This window comes from Accipiter gentilis, chromosome 1 (genome assembly GCF_929443795.1).
Source record: "Accipiter gentilis chromosome 1, bAccGen1.1, whole genome shotgun sequence".
Taxonomy (NCBI): Eukaryota; Metazoa; Chordata; class Aves; order Accipitriformes; family Accipitridae; genus Astur; species Astur gentilis.
Genome location: NC_064880.1, coordinates 48492325 through 48517106, shown reverse-complemented (window position 1 = coordinate 48517106; position 24782 = coordinate 48492325). Strand labels below are relative to the sequence as shown.

Below are 24782 nucleotides of genomic sequence, written 5' to 3'. Positions count from 1 at the left end.
GTTGGGTCTTACCATTTTTTACATGAATGACATTGCAAAGTGCTTGGTTTGTATTTGTCTAAGCATTTCAAGCAGGATGGTTCTCCTGTACCGTGACGGCAGCATCAGCTAAGGTTCTGTAGACACTGTAATTTCCTTCTCTTTCAGATAAGATTTAACTGACATGCGAAATATTTTAGCAAGAAAATATTGTAGTTTTAAAGAACTCAGGATTTTCTATGGCTATATAGCAGGCTGCATTTTATACGTTCTTTAAGTTATATGATTATAACAAGAGAAATCTGCCACCTTTGAGGTTTTCTAATTGTTCCTATTCTAAATCTTGGTTTTCTGTGTTTAAGAACTTCCCCCAGATTCTCATTTCTCAAGCTGAAATGTCTCAAGCTCAGTTTCATCTTGACAGGAAATGTCTGGAATGCATGAAAACAAAAAGCATAAAGAGAATGGCTTTACATCTAATCTTTTACCAGAAAAAAAAACCCACATGAATACTATCAGAACTTTTAAATGCATGGCAAAAATCACAAGAAGTAATGGTTGTCACTGAGAGAAACGCTTTTCCTTGTTCTGCCGGAGACTGATGTTGAGCGACTGGGTCGTAGAAACCTTTGCAGATGAAGCAAAGACAAAATTTGGGGTTTTTTTTTCATCCTGGTTGAGGAAGACAGTTCCTTTCGCAAGGTGTCACCAGAAGATCACCATGTGCTTGAAGGGCTGAAAGAAGCCTGAGGGCTGGCAAGCGGCTCTGCTGCCCTGGCCGGAGGAGAGGGTTGGTGCAGGAGCCCTTGGGAGAAGTAGCGACGATAAGCTGGCACATAGGACGTTTGAGGACAAGTTGTGCTCCTTGCACAAAAAGAAAGCTGTGTGCCCTGCTCCTGCAGGATTTACTTTTGTAGATCTTTTTTCCATGCAGCATTTCCATATTATCTGTTTATCCTTAGGTATGTGTTAGCTAAAGGGTGAATTTCCATCTTTACGGGCTGAAAGCAGAAAGGGCTGAGAGAGGCAGAAGAGCCCTCGAGGGGTGACACTTGCAGCACGTAGAGGCAGCGGGTGGGAGCAGATCGAAGACGCTTTGGGTCAGCATCGGGGCTTTGGTGCCGGAGCCCAGGGCTGCAGTTATGGGCAGGTATTTCAGAAGGGCCCTCGGCGGAATCGATGCAGAAAGCCTCCCTTGCCTGTGTACCCTGGCAGGCTGCTCTTGGGAAGCCTTTCACGTGGCTGTCCCATTCCCATGGATGAAAGGAGGCTGAAACGAATATTGTGGGAAAATAAGGGGCAATTCTGAAAGCACGCAAATAGAAAAGCTTACAGGATCAAGCAAGACCTCCCTTGCCTCTCGGAGGCGTTTCCCTCCACCTTTGCACCCTGGCAGGTCATCTGAGCCCCGACGGGAGTGATGGGGACTTGCACTGGTGAGAGGTTTCTTGCTGGGTCAATGCACCAAGGACATTTCAGCTGAAGAAAAGCCATTTGTTTCCAAAGTACAAAAATGTGAGCAAGAGAAAAATATTCTGTCTGCTCTGCATTCAATCCCAATCCACACACACTGCAAGTGCCTGACTTGCAATTAATAATGTCAGACCCTTTTACACTTTTAGAGAAGTTATTTATTATTACTATTGTATTGGCATGACACTTATCACCTCAGTAATAAAGCCTCTCACTTATAGTAATGGATCTAGCCTCATGACCTGCCTGCAAGGAAAGGAAGACTTTAAAGATGGAAAATTGGGACCCGGCAAGATGAAGTGATTATGGCCAGACTGGGGAAGCCCATGGCAGGTCCCCATGCAAAATGCAGCTCTCCTGGGAACAGGGACAGACCTTAATTACAAAAATGATCTTCCCTTTGCATGCTCAGATTTAAGTGTTTCTCTGTTGAATAGCCAAGTGAGAAGTTTTTAACAGCAGGTACTCTCTGATATGATTTCTAGCCTGATTTTGGAAGCAGAAGATGACAAACTGTTTTGCAGTAGGGGTGTACATGAACGTTAATAGCAGATCAAGGAGCGAAGTGACACAACAGGAGTCACAGCCAGCCCTGACAAACCCAGCGTATGGGCTTTCGAAGGAGGCAGCCATCACCTAGCACAGAGGTGAAGTCCTGCCCAAACCCAGCCCACCAAAAGGCGCCATCCTGCACCGCAACGCTGGTGCTCTGCCTTCACAGCAACTTAAATCTGATAATCAGATTACGATACCTGCTAGAAAATATGTTATAAGCAGCCACTGAGAGCCGACAGACAACCCACCAGTTCTGCTTTGCCAACTGTTCACCCTCAGCTGGAAACACACTCGGTGTCACCTTGATGAGCTCATACGTTTCTCCCCAGAGGACTGAAAACGTGTGATGGAAAAACTTTTCCTCCATCTCTTCCCCTTGCAACGTTAGGGAGCATCTCCTGGCTGGCTCCCGGTGCCCACCTCTCGTCCCCCTGGGCCATCAAAAGGCAAGGGAGGATGGGGGATGAAAAAGAAGAAGATTGACTATTTTCTATATTTCCTACTTTCCTTCTCTCCCTAGACAGGACAGGATTCTGGTCAAAGTGGAGTTTTTGTCTGAGCCTGAGTGAAATTTCATATATTCTTACATTTTTCAGGGACCGTTGTGACACATAAATAAACAAGACTCCAGTACCAGTATAAATGCTAATTATGTTCAAAAGCAATTTCTTGCCGAGTGATGGAATTGGAAGATTTATTTAAATTCCCACCAGAACAAGAATTAATTTGGGGACTGTATTTGTTGGGGGTGGGGGGCTGTTCCTTTTCATGTACAGGGACACAAAATACAGCTCACCCATACAAAAGAGAAAGCAAGAAGTTTACTCTCCCATTAATACCTTTACCAGGATTTGTACTATGGAATATATTAATGTTCTTTTAGTTTAAGATTTCAGAAGCATCAGAAATATTAATAAACATTAAGCAGTGGCTCAGGAATAATTTATACAAAGTGCAGTGAAGGTAGGCTCTGGCAGTGCTTGTTGTTTTAAGGCATTTGAAATCGGGTGAGACGCTCCTAGTAAAACACCCAGACGAGCGCACGTCGTTTGTTTCGTGTCACCTTAGGCTCTGAAGCAAAAAATCTGCATTAACATTTGGCAGGAATTTCGAGTGAGTCAGGGTGGAGGTTGGCCACGACCCAACCCGGTGTCCCCTGAGCACAGGAGGAAAGTTTTCCTTAATTTGGCTGCCTTGAGATAAGGCCATGGGGGGGGGGGGGCCAGTTCTGCCAGAGAAGGGAGCTGAGAAGGATGAGACCTCGGAGGCAAGCCGTCACAATTAAATAAGCTCAGGAAGGACATTTAGGCTGAAATTTGTATTTTTGTCATTGTTATTTTTAAGTTTGTAAAAACAAGTTCTGGCACAAGGAGGTAAGTTTGGGTGAATCATTTTTAGACTGAAGGTTATTCACAGTTGAGTTGTTTGATTCTCCAGTGTTAATTACTCCTGCTTTGTGTTGGATCATATGAGTCACAGGGATTTCTTTGCATCCCAAAGTGGATAACCAACATGTAAATTTGGAGATTGTAGTTGTTAGTAAATAATGGAGAAGGTCTATGAGTTAAATGTATTACATCTGCAGAACTTTTATCTGAATTTCCTCAAATACCATCCCCTTTTTCCAAAATAACAAATAACAAATGACATCATCTGCACAAGCACGAAAAAACAAAGCCAACATTTATCTGTATGAAAACATCTGCAAATCAAGATCTCATGGACTGTTTGTTCAGCACTGAAAGTATATTAACCCTTCTTCCAGAAATAATAAAATCAAAACATTTGCCCTCTGGATGACCATTTAGGTACCTTGTAAAGTAAAAGCACTCTGAGGCAGGAAAGCATTACAAGGTGTTCGTAAAAGCAAGGGGCTCAGTCTTGTCACAGTGAAGTCAATGGCAAAGTGCCCACAGAGCTAAAACCTAAAGAAAACAGCCACTGGAGAAATGAGTTGTAATCTTCCTTAATCCACAGTATCAGCTGTTGACAGATACATACCGAGTGATTAATAGGATGCTAAAAAATGTTAACAAAGCAATAGGGACTTAGGAACTCCTCTGAAAATTTCTTTACCACGTTTCTAAATTCAGCAGAGGTACCATCATTACAGTGTATGACAAAACATATGTTTTCTCTACAAACTTACCAGCAGGTCTAACCGAAAATGTCATTAGACTATCAGGAAGCGACTAGTGGAAATGAAACTCCTGTTCTGCTCTTCCCTGTTCCTTCTCAGAGATGAGAAGAAAAGCCCCGCTGGGATCTGGCCATCTCGTATGTTCTACAAACTCTCTTCAGACCCAAGATCTTTCCAGCTGTAGGATTATTTTTTTTTTTTTTTTTAACAAGAAATTAAAGGAGAATGGGGGATGAACAACATATTTCCTGCATTTTGTAACAGCTGCTGCTTTAGCTAAAACCAGTGGCCTTAAATAACACGGTGCAGGAGGGCTGGCCCACAACCTCCTCTGGGTGTCCAGGCTGCAGCTCCTGTGCCAGGCTGATCACATGAATTTATTTGTATTAGGGATAAGCTGTCAGTTTATTTCTTCTCCTGTTTTAGGACTGATTGCAAGGGACATTTGCATTGATAAGGGTGCTCTTAGAGACAGGAAGGGACTTTATACCGGTGGCAGGAGGAGATCTTTTTGTTTGCTTTGTGATTTCTGAAGGGGCGTGCATCTGAATTTCAGCATTTCCCAGCAGAATTGGGCTGGCTGACAAATGCAGCAGAAGTGTGTGGGGGGGGAACCAGTGTTATTAGGGGTGTCTGTCCAGACACCGAGGTGCTCACCCCCCAGCCAGGGGTTTGGGTGACTGCCTTTGGGTGAGAAGGAGCCAGAGAGAACATCCTCGAGGTGCTGTCTCTCCCCAGCCAGCCTGGAGCTACTCTGCTGGGACACGACAAGGGCTCTCATGGCACTGTCAGCGTGTTTACTAGGACCACGCCACTGTGTCCATGCCAAAATGAGGAGATTTCCAGGATTTTGTTGTCTGGTGTCCCAGCAGCTTGGCACGTAGCAGAGTGACCAAGCACTGGTCCATAGATGTCTTTGGAAGCCTAACCAGGACTCTCACCATCTCGCAAGATTGAAGTTTCTGTTGATACTTAAGCAGTGGAGTTGAGTGACTCCAAGGAGCGATGGTTAATAACAAAGGTATTTTAGACTTGGTTTAGATATTTGTTCTCAGTCTGGAGGATATGACCTTCAAAAAAACACTGTACTTTAAACAGTAGGGTGATAAACAACTTCTCAGAATTATGACCTGAGGCAGAAGGTTATTATTCTTATGAAGGCCTTTGTAAGCTCCAGGAAGGTTGGTACGATCCTACCACCAGTACATGGAGCTACAACCGGCAGCTTCAAGGAGATTTATCTGGCCTTTGCTCCCTTCTCTGCTGCATACTAAGCATGTGGAGATGGTTCATGTTTGGGGTCATCAGGACTAATTCTATCAAAAGATAAAAGACACTGCATGTTGAGCTCGCAGTTACTCCTGTCCTTCCCATCATAAAGGTCTTTGAGAAAGGTCAGTCCCTCAGGAAACCCGAATCCTGTGCCTAGCAAGGACTATCTGACAATACATCTGATGAAGCAGTTCTGAACCACACATGGTTTCAGGGCAGCTGGAAGACTATTTTCTGGGCATAAGCATGCCCTGAATTTTCCTGGGATTTCCTAAGTACAACCTTGTGGCAATTTCCCTGCCACATCTAGATCCTGCCTCAGGTTTCTTCACCCAAGGGACCTCCAGAACTAGGATCCCAAGTCTGAAGACTGCAGGGCAAACCCTGGTGTCTCAATGAAAATTATTAACACAGATACTGTACAGCTCATGACTATTAGAGATCTCGCTTACAGCCATGCATTTATTTGATGTATTTATTTATGGTGAATGCACGGGGTACCCAAAGATCTTTTACATTCTTGATATAAGCCTCAACAGATTTCTGTGGGCAAATATTAAAGGGGTGAAAAAAAAAGTTCAGCACCTGTATTTTTAATTTTTGCTCCCTGGCTGAGGTTCTTTTTAATCTTTTAAATATATGCTCCAGCATTTTACTGACCTTGTCTTTTAATGGGATTATTCAGAAATAAGCTATTAGATTTTCTGGTTCCTATGATACCTTCATTCCCCTGGTAATATTCATGGGTAGAGAAGCCTTAACAATCATTACAAAGGGAAACCGTTCAGCCCCCAAGACTGAATACAAGCCCAGTAAAAAACAAATTATCCTTCCCTGATATTACAAAGAGCTGCTTTCTGTAACTCCTTTTTAGGAGGCTGTAACACACAATCAATGCAATGCCGTGCCATTGAAATGGGCATATTACTAACTTGAAATAAGGATAAAATCTGCAACTGCTCCATTTAAAAATAATGCAATTGGGGTTTGTAGGCATTACTTCTACTCCAGAGTACACGCAGCAGCTTACTACATGGTTGTCCACAAAAGCCTTCGCTTTGGGCCGGAGCAAGCTGTCGTTCTGACGGAAGCGGCACGCCTCCCTCGGGAAGCCACGGACCTGCTCCTCACTAACTGCGGCGCTGGCATCTGCCATGAAACTCGTTGCGGAGCCGGGCTTATCCTGGACTGAGGTCAGCAAGGTTAATTCGGCTCAAAGCTAAAGCAGGAGCAACCTCTTACTCCTGACATCCCCTTCTTTGTGTTTTCCTCCCCCTGGCCAGTCACGGCACCTGGTTAGCTATCTGCAGGCTTGTGCTTGAGAGGCAGCCAAGCTGCAGCACTTCAGCCATCGCGTGGGGCAAAAAAACCAACCCGACAGCAAATTTTGTGCAGCCCTCGGTGGCCCCGTGCTGTGCAATCGTGACTTTTTTACAAGTCGGACCCCAGCATCAAGAATGTGACTCCGCAGTATTAAAAACCGTGGTCCCCAACAGCTGGAATCAGGATGCGATGACCCCAGCATCAAGAATGTGACTCCGCAGTATTAAAAACCGTGGTCCCCAACAGCTGGAATCAGGATGCGATGACCTAGCAAAGCAAGCTGAGTTGAGGCAGTGCTCCATTCACCTGCCAGGCTACTCGGCTCTACTTCTTCAGCTCAGTTTCTCAAGCATTTTGGGAGGCAGGTTTAATCCGCTGGCTGCTGCAGCCCTCTCGTGGCCGCACAGACCCAACCGCGGTCCTGCATGCCGGCTGCTGGGAAAGCAGAGACCGAAACCCTGCGTGGGAGGAAAGCATATTTTAAAGAGCACAAGGAATAGTTATTAAATAGCGTATTCTTCCAGGAATAAATATATAAAAAAGTGGAACAGACACTTAGGATAGTATTTGTGCCAGGTGTACAAGCAGAGTCGTTGTTAAATGACTTGCTTTTCAAGAACCAAAAGAGAAATTACAGATGAAGCATTAAGCAATCGTGTTTTTGATGGAGTGCCCTGTTTCATCTCCCTAGGCTGTCTGCTTTGAAGTCGTCCTTTTCTTTTGAGCATTTGCACATTGATTTACAATGGTGTGGGTAAATTTTGTGCTCATGGGTTTTGCTGAGTATCTGCTTACTGGAAACGTGTCTATCTGCTCAGGAAACTCTGTAGGGGTGAAAACCTCTTGGGTGGGGGAAGATCTTGGGGAACGTGGACTGTTCCAAATTTCTGCAAAAGACTAACAGGTAGATGGTTCTCTGGAGCTTGAAAAGCAAGCCTGGTTTTTAGTATATTTGGTTTTTTCCTTTTAATCTACCAGGTAGAGACAGAGACATCACTAATACTTGGAAATAAACCACGGGAATTAATAGTGGAAGGAGAAGATTGATGGGAGGAGCGCTGAGAGCCTGTCCAACAGCCCAGCTATACACTCTCTGACCAGTGCTGTGAGCGAGCACAAGCAAAAGAGATACCTATAAAAGAAAAAATAAAATGGATCAAAACGAAAAGATTGTGCATAGGTATGGGGTGCTCTGGAGGAGGGTGTCCAGTTTTGATTGATGTTTCTTAGACCAACAGCAATAGTACTTACAGACCTGGGTGCCACAGTCCTGCCAGAGAGATGATGTTATGCTGTCATTTTCCCATTGCTTTTCTCTTTTTTCCTTTACAGTAGTTTCAGAGGAAACTTTTGCAGGAGAAATGGCTGCTTTTCGGAAAGATATGAAAAAAACCAAACTAAAACTAAAAAAAAAAAAACACCCCAAAACAAAAACAACAAACCCAACAAAAACCTCAAAGCACAAAGTGGAGCTGCAATGACCCTATGAGCTGACATTACCTTTCCAGACGGGAGCGCTGCTGCCTCTGGCAATAACTGCGTCCGGGCAGATAGATGGGGTGTGGGCTGGGGTAGGGTTGGCAGGATCAGCAGGACTCTGGGTGACAATGACATCTAATATTTTGCAAGCTAACGTGCCAATCCCTGTGTTCGTGATGGTGGAACAAGCCTTTTCACCAATACCAGGCATCAGTAAGGCGCTGGTACCTGCAGCCCCTTCAGGTGGACATGAGCATGTGCTTTCCAGCTTAAGCATAGAAAAATCAGTTTATAGAGGTGGCCTCTGTGCCTGCATGTATTTTCCATCTGAGCTGGTGCTTCCTGCCCTGAGAGCTATTTGCAATGAGGCTGGTGGGACTTCAGGCCCTTTCCCCCCCATGTGCCCAGCCCAAGGTCTGCACAGCACCGTGGCCCTAAATGCAGCACCAAACCCCACTGGTGTCTTGTGCAGGGTCTCCCTTTCCAGCTGGCTGCCCTGGAAGCACCTTCTTTAGCCCTCTGAAGAACTCAGAACCCTGTGGAAATAGTCTTAAATTACCTATACTAACACCTTAACCACATACACTATATTTAAGTAATGTAGGTGCTATGTTGCTGTGCTGCAGCGACACTGCTTTGAGCAAGCCAAGCTGCCTCCCATGGCTGCAGCAAAAGGACGAGGTGCAGGTCGCACCCAGCTCTTCCATGGCCTTAGTCTCGTCTTTCTCACTTACAAGAAACCCTTAATGCTTCCATTAAACAGGATTTTGCTTTTTTTTTTTTTTTTAACTAAATAACCTCTTCACTCTTCATTTTCTGTAAGCCCACACATACAGAACAAGTGTTACTTCTGGTTTAAAATTGCTTTTATTTTATATGGAGAAAAACAGTAGTAAGAAAGTAACAAAATTAATATCTGCCTGAAAGAGCACAGGGCAAGTATCAACCTGGGATCCAAAAAAATTCTCCAAACAAAAAGGCTGAAAAAATTTTAAAACGTGTCTATATTGCGAGATGCTTGGGGCAGTAATACCTACGCGGATAAAACCATGTGAAATAGCCTAGTGCAGAGCAACTTACAGCTCAGGTCTGGGTGCAGGGAGGCACATTACTTGGGTGCAAAGCAGCGGGGACACCTTGGCGGTTTTGTCCTGGCACAGCTGGAAGCAGTGGGTCTGTACACAGCCAGCACGGGGACTGCAGCCTCCTCCTGGCTGCAGAGCAACACCTGCTCATATAGATATATCTTCAGGTATGTAAACATGCTGGCCATATAAAGGAGTGGAGATCCCAGCGTCAAAAGCACAGACAGGATGCATACTGTTAAAAAACAAGTCCACGTAGGCTTTTGTCGAGATGGAGCTCTTTCTTTACTTTCTGGAAAATGTTCTCCTAGGGCTGGACTAAATAGCCGGGGTGAAATCTTGGCCCCGTTGACCTCAGCAGGACAAAGAGCTCATCCCTGGTGTTGCAGGTGGCTCCGCCGACCCTGGCTGGGAACGGGAGGCTGCAGCTGAGCCCCGCTTTCTTGCCTGCGAGTTGCCTTCTTTCTACTCTATGCCTTTCTGCGACCACACTGCCCCCGTATCCATCCTGACTTTTCTTCTGCAGGTGGTCCGGACTCTAGGATTCAACCACAATCATACTCAAGTTGTTGCTGAAGATGATCCTCCCGTCCTTTTGGCTGCTGCACTCGGGCTGGCAGAGAGCCTCCTGCAGCTGCCGACGCAGCCCCGGGGGGGCCGTGCCCAGGAAGTTTTTCGTCCCCGTCAGGAAATCCATCATGTGGCCTCCGACGGGGTCCCCCTCGATAAAGCACTCGGTGATATCCCAGCCCGATGGGAACTCATAAACGTGGTATTCAACGCCCAGTCTCTTCAAAACATCCGTGATGCTGTTGGAGGTGATGTAGTGGCCGCTGTCGGTGGAAGGCAAACAGTGTCTGTACTTCTTCCATAAGCTGGCCCATCCGCTACTGTCTGGAGAGCAAGAGGGAAGGTTACTTTCGCAAAGCCGAGGCAGTCAAACACCTAAACTACTGAATGAGTGTGAAATGCTCCCTCGCTGCTGGCCCAGATCCTGCCAGGAGCATGAGAAGAGCTTTCTTCTTATTTGAGTCTGTGCCTGGAGAGGGGTAAAACTGTGATCTGTCTCTCAGCCCTCCTTCTAAAACTCTCCTGTTTAAAGGAAACTCCTAGGAGATGGTCTCCAGCACTGGATTTGCCCAGAGGGAAGAGTACACACAGAGGTAACACCACATTGAGCCTGCACATGCATGCTACTTATTAAGTGCCCCTTTGCATCTGAATAGTGCAGATGTTTTTACATATTGAACCTCAATTTTAAGTCCACATTGAAGAATACATACCTGAAAAAGCTGCTCCCAGCTAGCAAGGGAAACAGCCTGCCAGCAATGTGAGAGGGAGTTTTAATGGCAAACATGGGGAAGTGTGCTTTATCTACCGCACCATGAGCCGGGGATTCATGAATGGCACGCTGGAAAAAACACTATTTTTAACAAATGCCATGATGATGAGTGCCTTTTTTTCCTACCCTGCCATAAAGCCCGCAGATCTTGGCAGCACCCGTTGTCCTTCTGGGGTCTTGGCCATTGCTGTGCAGAGGGGAAAGCCCCAAAGATGAGTCCTCCCAGAGCTCAAGTTGCATTTTTACAGTGCTGATTTCACCATGAAGAAGGATTGACCCTCATTTATGAATAGCCACACTTCTCTCTAGCCAGTAATTTCACGGCAGGAGGTCTCTTTGAGGTACAGAGCAGTTCATCTACTTCATAAGCAGGGAAGCAAGAGCACGAAGGCTATGTCTAAGTGGTCCCATCAAACACTGGGGTCCAAGAGGCTAAGCCCAAGATTACATGCTCCCTATGAAATACAGTATCTGTTTTATTTAATTACTATAGCATAAGCGCTACTGAAATCACGAGACAAATATCTGTGGCTCTCAAACTTCGAAGCTCTTCAAAACACCAGCAATGAAGCAAAAAATAAGAGGTCCCTCTTACCTGATAAAATTATGATCAGGAGTTTACCATGGTGGTCGAGGCAGCTGTGGAAAAACTTGATAGCATTGGGAATATCCTCCACACGGTACAGCATCTAGAAGTGATGGTTACACACAGCCATTACTCCTCCTCCACAGTGCAATGGCCCTTCAAAGGCTTGAACCCTTTCCCTAATAGAGTTGTTTTAGATTACTTCCCGGTTGCTTCCCAGCCTGTCCTGACCCAGCACGCACATTTAGGGATGCCCCACAGGACTGAGCATCACCTCTCTCCACTAGCACCAACAGCCTGACGTCAGACCCAGGGACCCTCTGCTCTGCCTCAGCCACCAGCCAGATGCTGACCTGCCCGTCAAGCCCAGTGCAGTTTTGTGGTTGGAAAACACGTGCAGAGGGGAGTCCCCTGGTTTCAGTGGCTGGTCCTTGTGTGGATTGTCCAGCTCATAGTTCACAAAGGAGTTTCACCACGTCTAGTGCACACGGGCGACTCATGGGGGGTTACAAAAGTGGCCCAGCCTTGGATTGCCTTGAGGCCCTGGCTCTCTGCAGAGACGACTCACGGGGAGCTGTGTAGACAGCTTAACCCTGGGTTGTCTGATAAACCCTGGGTTGTCTGATAAACCCTAACCTAAACAGGGCGGCGGCTGGGCCATTCAAAGAACCAAAACCTGAACTGAGCCTTGCAATCCCTTAACAAATAGTATGCCGAGTCTCAATCCAACCACTATTCAGTTGCCTGAGGAAGCAAGGTGAAAAAAAAGAACGGGAGGGTTTCAGCTTCAGTTTCAAATGACAACCTTGTGTATTCAAACAATCACAGACCAGCAAAGGAAAGATAAGGGGAAACTCCACTCAGATATACATAATCCATTTAGGCATACATCCTAATCCACTCAGACATAGTCATACACACTATTCCACAAGTCAGGGGATAAAAACTCTAAGATTCAGGTTGGAAATGGGGGAGTCGCTTCTCCAACCATACAGTTGGCTTGTGAAGGAAACCCTTCCCCCCCTTGATCGGAACACCGGTTGAGGTAGCTTCCCTGGGATTGAGAGCCCTTACCTGGAGGGATAAGTGAATATTGTTTATGCTTTAATTTGTAAACACGTGTGTGCTTGTGGTTGTCTGTGAATCACTTGTGGTTGTAATAGTGTCCTACTTTTGCCTTAAAAGTTGCAATAGTGCATTCCTCCATTGTATGTGTAAAACCTGCAATAGTGGCGTGTTAAGTCTGTAAGTGAAGTTCAAATAAATCATTTGCTTGAACCTTGCAGTTAAGTCTGTGAGTGAAGTTCAAGTCATTTGCTTGAAGCTGGCAGTTAAGTCTTTTTTCCACCACAGTCCTTATCACCAGGGGCATTTCTCAGCTGTGTCTGGGCCATGGGCCTGCTGGATCTTTTCCAGACACTGAGGAATTTGCACTAGGACAAAGCAGAGCTCATCTCAAAGGCTGCCCTGGGGACTTGTAACTTAGTCCTTGACCCAACCATCAAACCCCTGAAACACTTTCTGGTTGTGAAATCAGCTCTTATGAAAAGAAAGCAAAATAAAATAAAGGAAAAAATGAAATAAAAGCCACTGAAGTGAGGGAATAACAGATTTTTACAAAATATAATTGGCACATAAAACATCAGAGTCATCAGTATCAGAGACAGAGCAGCATAATTTCTGACCCCAAAACCTGACACAGGGGCTCATTCACCAACCTTTCCCTTCAGTGCCATCCAAACTACTCTGATAAGGCAAAAAATCCAAGGTTTTTTTTGAGGCAGCAAAGCATAATTGTTGGTCTCCTTGTGATGTGCGATGGTCTGAGATTCATCCTGTTTTATTACCCACCACACACAGTTAAACTAGTACAAACCAGGGACCGAAACCAGGGTGGATAGGGAATGAGGTTAGGTGTTTGTAGGGCTGCTGCAGAAGTTATTGCTCATGGGAGAACTGTGTTCAGCTCTGGTCCCCCTAACTTCATGCATGCAGCAGAAATGAAGGGAATAGTTAAAGCTAATACTCCTATATTAAAGCAATACTCCATTACCTGAATCATATGGATGAAGTCAAATTTCTTATGTGCGCCTTTCTCTTTCACCTGCTGTTCGTACTCCAGGGAAGTGAGCTGGTGCCAAAGAAATGAGACGTTCTGCAGATCTGGAGCTTGATTCACCAACTCTGTTTTAAAAAGTAGAAGAAAAACATGAATTTCACAAAACAGCAGAAAAACTCATTGTTCAAACTGATCACCCTCACTATACGCCAGGCAGGCAGGTATAGCCTTACCTTTGTAAGCTGCCACGTGCTGTGGGTTGGGCTCTATGATTTCGTTGTCAATAAGGACCCCTGGGTGTGCAGCCTGCATTATCCTGATCATTTTCAAATCCTGCTCGCCTATTCAATAAACACAAATGCGTTACTTTAAGAAGCACATCAGTGCGGTGAAAGGATGCCGGTGGACCTGCCGCCTCTGCCGCTGGGAAATCCCCCAAGTAGAAGTGAGGCACTCTCTACCTTGTGGTTTGCATGGTGGCATCTAACCCAGCCTCACCACAATATCTTACTGCTCGAGGTAACATACACTTGCAGATAAGACCAAGAACAAGGAAGAGATAAGCAACAGTGCAGAAACCTGCTAATGGCAATACTTTGGGTCATGGGACAGACAGGTCAAGCTAATCAACGATCAATGTTTAAAAAAAACACCAACACCATGAAGCATTAATTTTCAACAAAAGCGCAGAGTTTGAATGGGTGTGAGGAGGCAGTCAGCACAGCTGTGCAACTTCAGCGTGGCACAGGATGGTCCAAGCCTCTGGCACTGCCCCAGGGAGGTGATGGCTGCTCTGCTGCTGGTGTGTCACGGCTTGGAGACCTGGGGACCTGCACGGCAAGAGGAAAGACCCATTGACATGCGGTACCCTGGGTCTTCCCTCTTTGGGGACCAGCCACACGGTCTCAGCTCCGGGTATCTACTAACTAGTTGTGATCTTGGAGTTGCAAATAGAGACTCATATATTTGTGTGTAGGTACGCTGCAAATTGGTGCTCCTCTGTTGTTGTCTAAGTTCTGGAGGAACAAGTGGCAGTCTATCCTTCTGTCCTAGGAAGTTCCCAGCCTCTTTTGAGGTGATGCGGGTCACCCTTGTTTCTTTCAGAAAGGCCACAATACACCAAGTGTACGAAGTCCATCTGGGACTGTGGAAATAAACAGCAGAGGTGACCACCTTGAGTGGACCTTTGCAAGACTCTTGACTGTAGCTGATGGTGGGGCCTAAAAATAGTCCTGCCCTTGCAAATGTCACAAACAGAGGGCTTGATATGAGATACTGCATCTTCCCTAGCCTTTCAGCTGATGTACCAGCTATGAGAAAAGTCGTCATCTTTGGCGGGTGTTGCAATAAATAGAATTCAAGGAAGGAAATATCAGCCATGCCAGCACTACAGGGACATCCAAGAAAGGACGAGTCTTTTGATATTGGAGAAAAAAAAAAAAACCAAACAAGACCCCTGAGGAATGCAGTGACAGTGGTGCAGGGCTGGCCAAAGGCACAAGGAAAGAGGCTGCGGCTGCATCCGTTGAAGGTGGACCAATATTGCTGACGGAAGGAAGATCCCTACAGCAGCATTTTCGACAGTGCTAAATGCCAGTTAGTATGTGCCTGGGGTAGGGAGCACCAGCAATTAGAGGTGCTGATGTTGGCTCCCTGCAGGCTCAGGGCAGGTGGGAGGCAAAGCATCGCTGCCCCATGCCCGGGAGCCGCTGATGGTGACAAATGGGTATCTTAAAAGCCGTATGGTTGGGGTTTTTTTTACCCCGTCTCTGTAAAATGCCCTAATCCAGTCTTTGCAAGAGCAGGTAATAACGTCCTCAGCTGGGGTGTCTGCAAAAACAAGCGGTAAAACGTAATACTTCAGAGCAGGAATTTCTGTGCTCCAGCTTGCCCTGCCAGCAACAACCTGCCAACACCAGCCACAGCGAGGCTGAAACAGGAGTGAAACCCCTCTGCGAGCACCAGCCCATGCTGGCACTAACTGGGAGGTTGCAGCCGAGATGGTTAAACCAGCCACGGGAAAACACGGGGTGAATGAGAAAATGTGATCTGGGTTGGCCAGCAGTCTGTTAGGATGTGGAGTTGGTCACTAATCCCCATTAATATTTTTGTCAACTAAACTAATTCTGGGGGCTCTGTGAAATCAGAGTCCAAGCCTGGAAAGGTCAGGGATCAGATATAACCTTTTGCTCAATGCCATCCTAGCTCACTTCCCTGCCCGGCTGCAGAAGTTCAGCTCTTGCAGCCGTGGGCAAGCTGGGGGTGGGGGGGGGGAGAGAATCTGTACCCCTGTCCCATCATCTGTGAGGAGCAGTTACCCAGGAAACCCAGGAAATTTTAGAGTTTTTACTTTTCCACTAAAACATCTTCTGAAGAGGAAATAAGGAAAAATGTGGAAGGTGCAAAAAGTTCATTTTTCCCTTGTGTTTTCTTGGAGTCAGAGTTTCGGTTTTATATTACTTAATGAAAATAGAGTGTAATTAAGAACTGAATGATTTCTTCCTGCTTGCTTTCTCAAATGCTCCCATGCATTCCCAACTGGGGAAAACAATTCAATGCTATTTTTCTCTTACTCAGGAAAACAAGAAAAAAAAGTGAGAAAAATACTTTCATTTGAAAGTATGAACACTTAAAATTCAGCTGAAAATACTTCTTAAAGCAAAAGCAAACTCTGACAAATCAAACTGCCACTTCTTTTCTCTACTTTTTATTTTCTCCCACTTTCCCTAGGAGCAAAGTTGGATGTTTCACCACTTTATTCTTTTTTTTAAACACAAATACATTTAAAACAGCTTTAAAGCTGTTTTTCCAAAAGATGGGTTTCTCTCTGGGGGGAAATATCACTTTCAGTTAAACCCTACTTATCACTGGGTAAAAACACAGCAGTAACAAAGAAACACGTCTTGAAAAAGCTGATGCAGCCCCATGCTAATGCTTGTAGCCAGCTGGTTTCGCACCACCTGGAGCAGAGCATCGCCCAGCTTTGGCCTCTGGGATCCCTAAAAGCAAAGCAGAAAGAGAGATCCCTTCAGGTGGGACAGTCTAAGATGAGACTTCAGGTGGAATGAACCTCTCAGATGTCTCTCTCTCCCTCTCTGACAAGGTTTGAAGATGCTCTCGTACCTAACCCGGAGCAGAACTCCTTGCTTTAAGACACATAAAGTCAGCTGAGAGTCATCAAGAGGCAGAGACTACGCTAAAATCATCACACTCGGCTCAAATCAGCAAGATTTGAGCAGCAGTGTTTCAGAACGGAGTCAGGGAAGGAAGGGAGGGAGCATCGCTCTGGTCCCAGCTCCACACCTTGCTTTGCCGTTCTCTGCTTCTGTGAGAAACACTGTCATTAACGTCTGAGTAGTTATCCCCATTGCTAAAAATTTCAGTATCACTTTCTGCTACCCTTAGGGACCCCCGTCCCCCAGCATCAACGGTGCTGCTAAGCTCCTTACCTGTGCCACTTCCAACTCCCAGAACATTTAGAGTCGATTTTCCATTGCCGAGACTGAAATTATAAGTACACATTACTCAACCACAGTATGTCACGTGACTTCATGTTTTAATTCTAATATCTTGGACACCACATTGGCCCAGAAATTTTCATGTTTTGCCACATGAATTGGGATAGAAATTCAAACATCCCTTTGGAGCCCAACTATAACCAGCTGCATGGTGGGAGCCAGCCCCGTATTAGCAAGCTCAGATTTCAAAGTATAGTAGGCATCAGGATATAGAGTTTCTCATCCTTTGCCAGAGGGTTTTCTTCAAGCTGTGGCTGGCACCATGCAAAAAGGCCTCAGGGAACCCCAGGGCAAAGGGTTCCCTTTAGGGGTAACGGGGCTGTGCCTGGCTGGGATGGGCACCGCTGGGGATGCAGGGACAAGGTGAGCTGTGGCGAAACCTCTGCACCCTCAGGAGACAAGTTTGGTTTTCCAATATTGGATATAAAGACCCAGAAAAAAGTAAAAAAATCAGGCTATCTGGGTGACTGGAAATCCTCTCTTTGCAACATTAATCTTAGTTTGAAATTGGGAGGGAAAGTCAGAATCTTCAGTAATTTTTTTCTTAGCAAAATTAACTTTTGAAAAGACCAAAAAAACCCCAGTCATGTGGTTCCTAGCAGAATATTTAATAACAGCTTGGCTCGAGGATGAGGAGCCCGTGCTTGAGGTGCCTTGCTGCTCTGACGTGCTTTATAGCCTTAATCTGCTCTCAGGCATGGACTGTGCAGGGGGATTGAGTTTCCCATACACAATCTCAGAAGACACCACAGCAATGATTCAACAAGAGGGGAGCGAGTAGTAAATTCTGGAGGGTGTGAGTTAGTCAAGGAGCCTTAGCCCTAATGAGGGTCAAGACCCTTTGACAGACCCACAATTAGCATCATAGGAAGCCGTAATGTTTTGCATCATTTAAAATTCACATAAGTAAATTTTTCAATTAAAATTTCCCAATAAAAATTATTTTTTTCATTATTTTATTGCTTATTTATTAAATATATATATATATCTGATCTGGAGAATAAAAATTTGCCTGCTTAAATTTTTTTCTCAATGGAGAATACAGTTTCTGTAACATCCGAAATTCTGCAAACTTGAAAGGGCTTTCTTGTGGTTTGTATCTAGGGTGTTCAAAAACTATCTGCAGTCATCCGGGCTTAATATATTACATCAATACTTCACAAAACTGATTATCATTTGGTACTTAAGGAATGCAAATCGACTTAGGATAGAAATAAGGAGGTCTTAGGGGATTGAGAAAACCGAGAATTAGTCACTAGAAGAGCATTAGAGATGTGTTTCTGTTTGGACTGATGTATGATGAAGTCCCAAAAGCAGGGAGAGAGCACAAGAGAGCTTTCTTTTGAAAAAAAAAAAACCACAAACAACAAACAAAAAATTTTAATCCTTGGAAAATCAGCTAATGAAAAGAGATGGACATGAAAAGGAGGTCTTGATTCTTTCCTTAACGTAAGCTGAGAGGCAGCACAGTGTATTAATTGAAATAGCGCGTATTCTGGAGTCGTTAAACAGAATATCCTAAAGACCACTATTAAGGGACTTAAAACGGAAAAGCATTAAAAGTTCATTCCTGCCCCAGAAAATCCTTAAGCATGTTTGCTGACCCTTGTATGCAGGTTGCTCTCCCAGGATAACAGATGGCTTTCCCACCTTGGTGGAAGCCCTCCTTACCCAGCCACGATGTTGGGCATCTCTTCCTTGTTGAACTCATCCATGCACTGATGCTCCGTTGAATGATCCAAAAATGACTTAAAGGCCTCTGCATACTCCTCAGCCGTGAGACTTCTCATGGAAGGGATCACATATAGCTCTTGAGAAAAAAATACGAATTGTGTGTTAGTGGTTTCAAGGCAAGTGAAGAATCAAGGCACTTACCTCATGGAAGAAACCCAACCCAACAGAAGCCAGAGATTTGGGAAGTCGGTACGGAGGACACACGGCCCAGAAGCCAGCCAGGCAGGTGGACTCGTGCAAACACTTTCCAACCTGTTCACACTCAGGGTTTGAAAATTATTCTTAGATGCTCTTTGACATCAGCATATTTGTTAAGTAAGTGCCTCATTACTACAGGTCAACCTGAGGAAAATGTCTCCAAAAGGCTTAGCCAGATGCGGGGCACTCGCTTTACAGAAAGGGAGATAACTGGAGTGTTTTTCTGGAAGACTCAAGGCAAGGAGGTGAAGGGAATCATACAACAGGTCCAAACCTGGAGGGGCCATCCCTCGCGCACATGCTGGATGGCGTAACTGAAATAGCGAGCTGTTGGCATACTTGCTATTAGGGGTGATGCAACACAAAAACTATCTCCTGCAGCTGAAGCTACAACAGTCAACCCCGTGCACCTCAATTTCAACTCTTGCTGGTATGGGACCTCAATGTGTTCCTGGAGAGGTGAATTCCCTGCTGGGAACTGCAGCTCGTGGCGAGGAGGGTAAACTGACAGCAAAAGCATTTCATCTGAACAAATGTGGGTGGCTGAGACCAAGATTTCTAGCTCTGAACCAACACCCAGGGCTACTCAGGGGGTTGCAAGCAATTATTGCAAAAACTCACTTTCCTTCTGTCTCATCCTAATAACAGCGCTGGCACCAGGGCACAAGCTGTGGCCAACTGCTTGGGTCTGAGGAGCAATGATAAGACTAAGACTTGAGGCTCATGAGAACTTCCCTTGCAGCTGAGTACTGGCTCTGGGGTCTGTCTTGGAAGGCAGTCGAAGTGCCAGCCTCAGCGTGCGAGACCAGTACTGGAAAGGTAGCATTCAATAGGAAAAAAATCACCTCTTCCTCCTAAAAGAAATGAGGATGAAGGACAAGACTCAGCAGAATATCTTCATCCTCATTTTCGCCTTTTGAGGAGCTGCTTATCTATCATCTGCTTTTAGTTGCCATTAGTAAGAAAACTACAGTTGTCTTGTACAGGACTGTGCAATCTTAAACTGAACGGCTGTGCTGTTTTCAAAATCACACGTCATTGGCAGTTGTGTTTCTGGTAGGTATGTATGGAGACCCTATGTCAGCCCTATCGGAGGTAAAGATATCAACATCTGTCCTCAATGCTTTGAACTATACCTTAACATAAACCTGAAATCACTTGAATTGCAGTCAGTTTAGCATCTTCTTTCTTTTGTTTTTTTTTTTTTAAACAATCTCTAACTCCAAAAGAATTAAAACATATTTGTCACGATAGCAAGCTGAGTGGGCATTTTACTTTAATTCCTTTTTTTTTTTTTTTTTTTTTTTTTTCTCCCAAATACCTGAATTATCGTGTGGAGCTGTCAGAATCTCTGCTTCAAAGTTCATGCTGGGGAAACTATTCCTGTAAGGAAAGTATAGCACTTCAGTTATTTGAAGAACCTGTACGCTTTTTTGAAGCTGCATTGAAAATGCAGAACAAAAGGAAGATGCTCCAGGACAAATTTTCCTCACCTGATAATCAATGCTATTTGGTCTCTTTTACTAGACTGAAGAAAGTCAAAACTTCTTGGTTAGCTGATCACCCATAAGTATCAGCAACAGACCGGCCACCGGCACCAGTGCTTGTCTGATATGTGTTGTGGAAGCTTTTCCTACCCCTGAAGAATCGTTAACCAGTCAATACAGTGGAAGGCATTAGACTAAGTGATATTAACACACTCTGTGAAACCTTTAATCATGAATGGAGTAGAAGAAATAGCAGTGAAATTAGGAAAAGGCTACAGCAAGCTTCAGTATCTGAAGTGCTAAAAGATCCACTTGGCCCAATGTTTCAGGGACCTTTTTCTTTGCTTTTTTTTTTAACTTCAGATTTTCCTGGCTGCAAATACTACCTTGAGTAGCTTGTAGGAGGTACAGTACTCAAAGGGCAAAAGTCTAAGAGGTCATTTGACTATAAATGTTTTCATTCAGTCACATGTTTTAATTCTTAGTTTACTTTTTTTTGGGAAGACTTCCAGCAATGAAGTCATATCTTCATTTTCTTTCGACAATGTGCCTCATCTATAAAACAGGGTTGAGTTGCCACTAGCAAAAGGAAGGGGTGAAATTAAATTGGAGCAAGGACCTCACTTCTGCAGAGAAAGTGTCAGGGTGAGGCTATCTATGCAAGGGGAATAGTCATCTTCTGGGTAACCACATTTCAATATTGAGACGCACAGCAAGTCTTAGGGGTGATATTCCTGCATAACCTGGGTTTAGACACGTTGCTGCTCCCAAAGCTTTGCTGTTAGAAAACGCTTCATGACAAGCAGTCTGCAATAGCAGTAAGCAGCTCCCGAGTCCCCTGAGCTAGGGAAAAAACTCCTACGTGAATAAGAAATAAGCCAGGACATGGAAAAGAAAGAAGAGAGTCTTGTAGGGGGGCTTTGAGATACAAATATGGAACGACTGTGCTAGCAGGTAGCAAGGAAGTGGCCACGTGCAAATAATGCACTACTTTGGCTGATGAAGGCAAGAAACAACTAAGGTGTCCCAGAAGTCTCGGAGACGTTGCGGGGCTGCCAAAGTCCTGCAAGACCAGTTGATTTCATCTGAGTTCACTGCCAAAGTCACACACCTGGCTGCCACAAGGTACATCAAAGGTCTCGGTTCCAGCACCTTGACCTCACCTCTCCCCAGAAAAGACCTTCCCGAAGTTCAGCAGTAACTCAGACCACCTCCATAAGCTCCAGCTTGGCTGCAGCCCCGTCCCTCCAATCTCCACTCAACCCTCTGACTTCTTCCTTCTCTGCCTGTCAAAACAGAGGACTATTTTGTCCTCTCAGCTGGCTGAACTGAGCAAGATGGCATTCCGAATAAATGTCCCACTAAAATGCCGAGGCGTGGCATGGCTTCCCCTGCGCAGAGAGGAACAACTCTCGGGGTCCCAGGACATGATCTCCATTTCTGACCGGTCAAATGTTTCCAGCCATCCCAGGAGACCTGCCAGGTGACCTGGACAGACTGCAGCACAGGCATTCACCAGGACGGATGATGCCAAGATGATAACTCTTCCACCGAGACTCTTGCCATTTCTCCCCAGGCAGGGTTTCTAAGACTGACACTTGCTACTGGGAAGGTGAAACGGGCTTAATTATTGCTAGGAACAAACAGACCTCCTCTAAAATCTGGCTTAAAAATCTAGGCCAGATCTGAAAATCGAGTGCAATGCTTTGGGCCGGTACTGCCCATCCCAGGACGCTGATACCCAGCAGCAGGACCGAAGCAGTGACTGCCAGGTAGAGGGACGCTCGTGGGCAGCTGGTCCTGCCACCGCTCCTGGCTAAGTCGGAGCTCGCCGTTAGCGAGGTTAAACCTCTTTCCCTCCATGAACCCAGCAGGTTGCATTACAGACTGCAGGTGCAGGGCACAGAGGGAATTCGCAGCATCACTTCAAGTGATGCAGCACCTTTAAGTTGAACAAGATGTTAAATTCAAGACGTTTCTAGCAACACAAACTGCAAGAACACCTTCATAACTCATAATTTCATTACACCTAAACTTAGGCTGCTAAGGGGCTAAAGGTCTCCTCGTCTATCCCCTTATCCCTCCCAGGACATGGGCACATCTTCTGTTACTCCCACCTTACGCACATCCACCTGCGACACCGGGACAGCGGGGGCTGGCCTTGCCACCCCGCCAGACAGCGTGGAAACGCGCACCCTCGCTCCCTTCCAAAATCCACCTACCTCTTCACCTCCGGGGCCGGGTCCATGGTTGGGACGGGGTGCCGTGCCGGGACACGGCAACCGGTTGTGGGGCAAGCGGGTTAACCGGGCACCTGGCCACTAGGTTAGCATGGCCGTTTGCCGCCCCGCTCCGCACCGGCCGCTCAACCCGCCGCGACACTGGAGGCCACCCTGGCGTGCAGCCGCGGCTCTGCCGGCACGTCTGAGGACGGGCAGCGTCACCGGAGCGAGAAGGGGAAACCCGAGCTCCGTGGGGAAGGAGCGAAGGGCTGGGGTTGGCGATGAGCGAGGCCTGACGTCTGCGGGGCTGTCCTCATGGCACGGGAGCTGCGCTGTTTTCGGGGGGAGGGAAAGATAAACAAACAAACAAAAGGGACAAATTGAGACTTCCAGATCTTTAAAACCTGAGTGGAAGTGGCGGAGGGGTGTCAGCTGGCGCCGGGCAGGCCCGGGGGCCATTTCCATCTGCTTTTTAATCTGCTTTGAACCCTGCCTCTCCTTCGGGCTGGCGGGAGCCGCTTCCCTGCAGCCTTGCCGTGCTGCTGCCTGATGGACAGACTGGGGGGATTTGCTGGGAGATCCCCACTTTCTCCAGAAAGAAGAGGGGCTTGCTGGCTCCCCAGAGACCTGAGCAAATGATTTTAACTTCGCTGATTCAGGGGGAAAGGGGGCATAACAGCAGTACCTGCCAGCGGACCCTGCGCCCCCGCGGGCAGCCTGGCACCCCCCTGTCCCTGCCCTGTGAGGGGGGGACGGGCAGCCGGGGTGGGGGGCAGCAGGCCCAGCCTGCTCCCGCTCTGCTGGCTAAACCGCAGGGATTAGAAAGGGATGAAATATTTTGGGGGGAGAGCTGGCCAAGGCGGAGGTTGTTGGAGGATACCCAGGATGGGCTGGCGCAACAGGAGGTGCAGTGGTCGCGACTGTAAAGACAGAAAATCCTGGGTGCTCCTCACGCCTGGATTCAGCCTTTTCTTTACAGCATCCACGAGACTGATGCTCCTTTTGACTAAAATCTAGTAACGCAGAGGTGAAAAAGAAAGGATGTAGGGACTTTCTATGGCCACATGAGGTCCGGTGGTGGGAAGTGCAGCATTAGGATTCTCTCCACTCCCTTTCCCCCAAGGCAACGGGCAGAACAGATTTAGCAGATGACAAATAAAACCTCCTCCCTTGCTGCGATTCCCCCCCCAAAAAAACGCCACTGCCTGCCTCACATGGCCCACCAAGACCAGGGATCATGCTTTCAGGTGGGGATGCTTCACTATCAAGTGACCTGTCTGGGTTTGTAATAGATTTGGCTTCCAAATGGATTTAAGTTATCTATCTCCACCCCGAGGCAGGTTCGCAGCAGCACGTTAAGCTAGAAATGGCCACATCGCTGCTCTTAACTAAAACATTCAAATCAAAGATGAGGGAAGACCAGAACCTCTTCGCTAGCTCTAAAATGCAGATTTGAGTCCTGATGCTGTTTGACCACCCAGGCGGTGATTTTACATCAGCCGTTTCCATCCCTAAATATTTCCAGCAGAGACGCCGGCCCCCAGACACCAACCACGCACCGGTGGGTGGCACCTGGCACTTCTCCGCTGAGCCCCACACGCTGCAGCTCCCCCCTGTCCCCCAGCCACCTCTGCCTCCTCCCAGCTAAGCCACAACATCACCCCCTCTGGCCCAGGCACCCCTGACACCCTCCCCCCCCCCCCCCCCCCCCCTGCCATGCCACCACCAGGGATGGACACCCCGTAGGTCCCAGCAGAAAAGACGTACCTCCCTGGAGCAACAGGAGCTGTAGAGAAACCACCGGCATCCAGGAGCCACACAGCCCTTGGAAACCTCCTTGTACATCCACTGGGGGATGATACCCCTCCCTGGGCCCCCCCCCCCCCCCCCCCCCGTGTCCCCTTCCAGCTCCAACAACCCACGTAGGCACATGCCACAACTGAGCTGGCATTAGCCTACAACAACAGCCTTTGTTCCCCTGGGGTTGGAAACAACAGCACATTGTGGGCAGCTGCCTGCGCCGGCTGGAATTGGCGGCAGGGTGGCTTTGGAGGATGTACCCTCCGCACGCTGTGCTTTCGGTTGTTCTGCTCAAGCTCGTGGCTAAATCCGCTCTAAACCGTGTTTTTCGTCCAAAGTGCAAAAGCCGGGGGGTTTTGATCAGTGAGGTGATGGCTAAAGCTAGAGCGGGGGCTGCAGCGCGAGAAGAACAAAGCAACAGTGTTTTTCCCCGCACGCTGCGGCTCTGGAGGTCAGGTTTGGGCTGATCCTGCAGAAATAGGTCATTCACTTCTTTTCCCAGAAGCGAGCCTGCCCGAGGCTGGTATCGC

General features: G+C 46.7%; 1 protein-coding gene across 2 annotated transcripts; it reads right to left on the bottom strand.

Annotated features, from left to right (window-relative positions):
• Nucleotides 1-9091: 9091 nt before the first annotated feature.
• On the bottom strand, nt 9092-22760 carry LOC126039160 (carnosine N-methyltransferase 2). 2 transcript variants are annotated; one of them, XM_049801872.1, is made up of 8 exons: nt 22453-22760; nt 20065-20126; nt 18483-18621; nt 16743-16795; nt 13527-13634; nt 13288-13418; nt 11244-11337; nt 9092-10200 (listed from the first exon to the last, which is right to left on the bottom strand). In XM_049801872.1, exons 1-8 carry the CDS (start codon nt 22476-22478, stop codon nt 9845-9847), a joined length of 969 nt encoding a protein of 322 aa, XP_049657829.1. In that variant the 5' UTR covers nt 22479-22760; the 3' UTR covers nt 9092-9844. The 2 variants fall into 2 exon arrangements, with proteins under 2 accessions (XP_049657829.1, XP_049657818.1); XM_049801861.1 differs by lacking the exon at nt 20065-20126 and having other exon boundaries at nt 22453-22624.
• Nucleotides 22761-24782: the final 2022 nt, after the last annotated feature.

Excerpts from the sequence above, each read along its gene's own strand:
- LOC126039160 (XM_049801872.1), bottom strand. The coding sequence starts at position 22,478 with ATGGACCCGGCCCCGGAGGTGAAGAG. Across the intron at positions 13,635-16,742 it reads GGGAGTTGGAAGTGGCACAG|GCGAGCAGGATTTGAAAATG; the intron begins GTAAGGAGCTTA and ends TTTATTGAATAG. Across the intron at positions 10,201-11,243 it reads CCTGATCATAATTTTATCAG|ACAGTAGCGGATGGGCCAGC; the intron begins GTAAGAGGGACC and ends CTTGCTCTCCAG.